The 3,839-nt window shown below is 34.8% G+C and overlaps 2 protein-coding genes across 7 annotated transcripts in view; one reads left to right on the top strand and one right to left on the bottom strand.

Annotated features, from left to right (window-relative positions):
- LOC117120100 (palmitoleoyl-protein carboxylesterase notum1-like) overlaps positions 1-2,437 on the top strand; it is a 13,925-nt gene extending 11,488 nt beyond the window's left edge. For all 6 annotated transcript variants that reach the window (XM_033265108.1, XM_033265109.1, XM_033265107.1 and 3 more), the window contains 2 exons: positions 664-921; positions 1,454-2,437. In XM_033265108.1, coding sequence (XP_033120999.1) covers positions 664-921; positions 1,454-1,572 — 377 coding nt within the window. In that variant the 3' untranslated portion in view covers positions 1,573-2,437. The remainder of the gene's footprint in view (positions 1-663; positions 922-1,453) is intronic.
- A 150-nt stretch (positions 2,438-2,587) lies between these two features.
- LOC117120103 lies at positions 2,588-3,746 on the bottom strand. Its single transcript, XM_033265114.1, has 2 exons — positions 3,648-3,746; positions 2,588-3,216 (listed from the first exon to the last, which is right to left on the bottom strand). The coding sequence occupies exons 1-2, from the start codon at positions 3,744-3,746 to the stop codon at positions 2,650-2,652; spliced, it is 666 nt and encodes a 221-aa protein (XP_033121005.1). The 3' UTR covers positions 2,588-2,649.
- Between the last annotated feature and the right edge of the window lie 93 nt (positions 3,747-3,839).

Below are 3,839 nucleotides of genomic sequence, written 5' to 3' on the forward strand. Positions count from 1 at the left end.
AAAGCTGTAGAAATTTTATAGAATGGTTTCTTTAGAAATTCTATACATTATTTTCCTACGGGCAGCTGGAGAGCTGAAATGCAAGTTAATAAGCCCACCGTCTTTCGAATGAGACATTTAACCCGTTGGTCTCGTGTGCATTATGGCCCATGTGCATGTTAAAGGACGCAGTACACTATTCAAAAAAGAGTAGGGGATTGTCTCCCGGTGTACCGTACTGCCCAATTCACCACCAGAAGGACCCACTGGAAAGTTTTCGGACATTATCCTTGATGATTCACACTCATATCTTATCCTCGCCACCATTATCGTCATCATCCATCATCATTTATCCTTATCATCATCATCATTGTCGTCGTCGTCATCATTATACTCGGGCTTGGGTTACTGCAGCTCCTTCCATGTTATTCAAATGATCAGGAATACCCTTATTCTTCATCAAGATTTTTAATGTCTATAGGTTGCTATGCGACATGTTTTTATTTATTTTTTATTTTTTTTGTAATGTCTCTTTATTACAGTTGTCATGATCAGCCGACTTTTTGTATGACAGGTCAATTAAACCAACTTTATTCTCGCAAAACATGCTACGATTAAATCAGCTGCATTGCTTTATATCGCTAATACAAATAAATCAGGCCTATTCTATGATTTTAATTTCAGAATCGAGAAGACAATTTAAGAATAATCGCAAAAGGAGAACTAAAAAGGAAGGAAACTCAAACAATAAAAAGAATAATGATGAAAATAGCAACAATAGGCCTAGGTCTATTGGTAACCAGGGCGTAGTTAGCGACGATCCAGGGGTTGGAATATCTCTACGGAACTCCAGGAACCGTTGCCAACACCATCTGCTAGACCATGCTGATTGTCCGCATTGTAATAACCCTACGTGTCCTAAAATCAAGAATCGATACACAGGTTTGTGACAAGTAGTAAAGTTATTAAAGTATTGATATGTGAATTTGACGACCAGCTAGAATATTATAACCATATTTATTCGAATAAACGCCCAGCTTTTAATAAACGCCCCTCGAATAAACTCCCCTTCCTCATTTTAAATAAACGTCTTCCTCGAATAACGCCCCGAGGCGTTTATTTTTTTCCTCGAATAAACGCTCCCTGAATATCTGTAAACAAATTTAATGGAAGCAATATCATTCTCAATACAGTCTATTAATGTTCTATTCCAGTAGAAAATTTGTTTCTAACCTGGTTGGGATAAATAAGTCTCTGTGATAACGCAATAACCCATTTGAAGGGGTTATTTGAGTATAACACCAACAAAAATAAATGCCTTCCTTGAATAAACGCTTCCCTTGAATACAAGACCCCCACCCCCACAAAAACCCTTCTCAACATTAAACGCCCCGGGCTTTGTTTTTTAAATAAATACAACTTTACCATTCAATTAATCAACTGATGCGATCATAATTTTGTATTTATTTTGTAGGAGAAGAAATGGATTTCTTGCAGTACATGCGTTTATGGGGACTAGATGTGTCGGACATAGCAAAGCAAGTTGGAGTTGACTCGTACCAGCTCTTGCAGATGATGAACCCGTCGTCTTGATAGGTGGTGCTTACTCAAGATTTTATTTTGCTCGTTTTTATAATTTTAATTTAACTCTTTTATTAATTAAATGGGAAACTTTAATATGCGAGCAAAATTGTATCATAAAACCTATCTTTAAAAAAATATCACTAGATTATAGACCTACACACATGCATTTTGTTATGAAACGTACGTGTATCTTTTCGTATACTTTTCAAAATTCCAACGTATGACATAAGAAGCCCTGTTGAAATTAGCTTAACTTTTCAAGGCCTGAACACAACTATGCATGCGCAATTAAAATGTAGGTGGAGTCAACGTTTATGCTATGATATCGATAACTTCCTATTCATAATAGGGTTATTTGAGCAGAGGTTTGTTTGGAGATTTTTATGGGCATCATTATGCATGCGTTTGCTGTTCATCAATCGATCAACTAGTCTATTATATTTTCAGGAAATAACGTAGATTTTAAACACCTGAGTTGAGTCGAAATCGTTAACTTCATTATTATGACTAAAAGAAAACGAGTTTTCTGTTACATTAATTTGTACGTCTCAATGTTTCAGATTTTGATACGGCCACGAACACAATACAGTTTCCATTTGAAACTTACATTGTACATAAAATATATTGCTTTGCATGTTTAAAACACTTAATGCAGTTGAATAAAATATTTTATAATCCCAAAAGTTCATATTTTGAGATACTGTAAATAGTATTCTAATGAAATATTATGTAGACAAACACAATATGTGGTGAAACCATTGTCTCTGTGTGTCTTTATGCGTAGTTCCGTTTATATTTTAATTTATTCCTTAACATAGCTATGTACTACTACATCTGAATATATCGTTTTCTATAATTCAAACTTTAAAAAAAATATTAATTGATATTAAATTAATATGTAATAATAATATCAATATTACTGGTCTATTATTAAATTTATAATAATACTTACCATTTTAATGCGAAAACTTATAGTTTGATACCTAACAATATGCAAAATTCATTATATAAGCCTAATACTGGTTTAATAGCAATTATCGTGATTGCGCAGGGCTGATATTAAAATTTATACTACTGTGTTTAATATTAGCATTTACTTTCATTTTTTTTACAATTTACTTCTTTCTTCGGTGGGTTACAGAAATGAGCCCAAAGGTGATCATTTGCATGTGAACTAGAAACCAATTCGTATGTCCTATTCATTAAATCCTGTACATGCGTATCCAGTGACCATTTATCACCAAAGATTCTGTACATTAATAATGTAAAAATCGACATTTCGTACCGATGGGTGTGCGTTCGTCCAACTGGTTTCACTGTGCGTTTGGTTGCTCCAGCGGGCGCAATACATTTCCATTTTAATGCGCACGCCCTTAATGGTTCTAACATCGTCGTATAAATCGCTGAGTTGTTAACTAAGAGCAATGCATCTTCTGAAAGTATTGAACCATTTTGGTAAGTCTTTGCAACGTGGCTTAAATTAAACACACGATAGACGTTGGGATGCGTAACATCTACAGTTTTGTGGCTAGGATTCACTTTACCAATGATTCCATTGTGCTTCTTGACAAATGGCAGCAGAAAGGTGATGGGAGTTCTGAAGCGAACTCTGGGACTGGTAAGGAAAACAGCGCCGTACTCTTTTAGAAGATCCTAAAAATACAAACAATAATATCGATTACTTATACTACCGACTAGATTGTACTAAATCATACACATTCATCGCAGGGATTTATAATTTGGTTACATTATATGACTAATAACTGATAAAATGGCAGCACTTTACAGAGCCTGCAACATCTCGCTGATTCTCATCCTGACAGCGAGATGTTGTAGGTTCATATTCCGCCAGAGTCACCTTTTCGTACAACTGAAACAAGAAATTTTCGTTGATGAGTATGTTTGATACGATTTTAACATCATATTATGTACAAGCACGTTTTTCAATCCATTTCTAAATATATACATACAGTACATACATACGCACACACACACACACACACACCCATGTGTTTCATTCGATAGTCTCGTTCCACCCCATCCCTTACCAACCACCTCTTTTTGACACATTGTGATTAACCTACCGTGATAGTAAGGAGTTTCCACGCCCCGTTTTCATGATGGTGCACGTGTGGGGTGTTATATGGTAGTTTTCTCACTTCTACATTGCACATAGCCTTCATCTGAAAAAAGTATTTGGAAATTTGTTCATTCAGTAAGTGAAACGTATTATATTTCATATTTAATAATACATTATAATTATATAAGATTATACA

The sequence above is a fragment of the Anneissia japonica genome, unplaced genomic scaffold, assembly GCF_011630105.1.
Source record: "Anneissia japonica isolate Jap-2015-1 unplaced genomic scaffold, ASM1163010v1 scaffold401_len1656234_cov178, whole genome shotgun sequence".
Lineage (NCBI taxonomy): Eukaryota > Metazoa > Echinodermata > Crinoidea > Comatulida > Comatulidae > Anneissia > Anneissia japonica.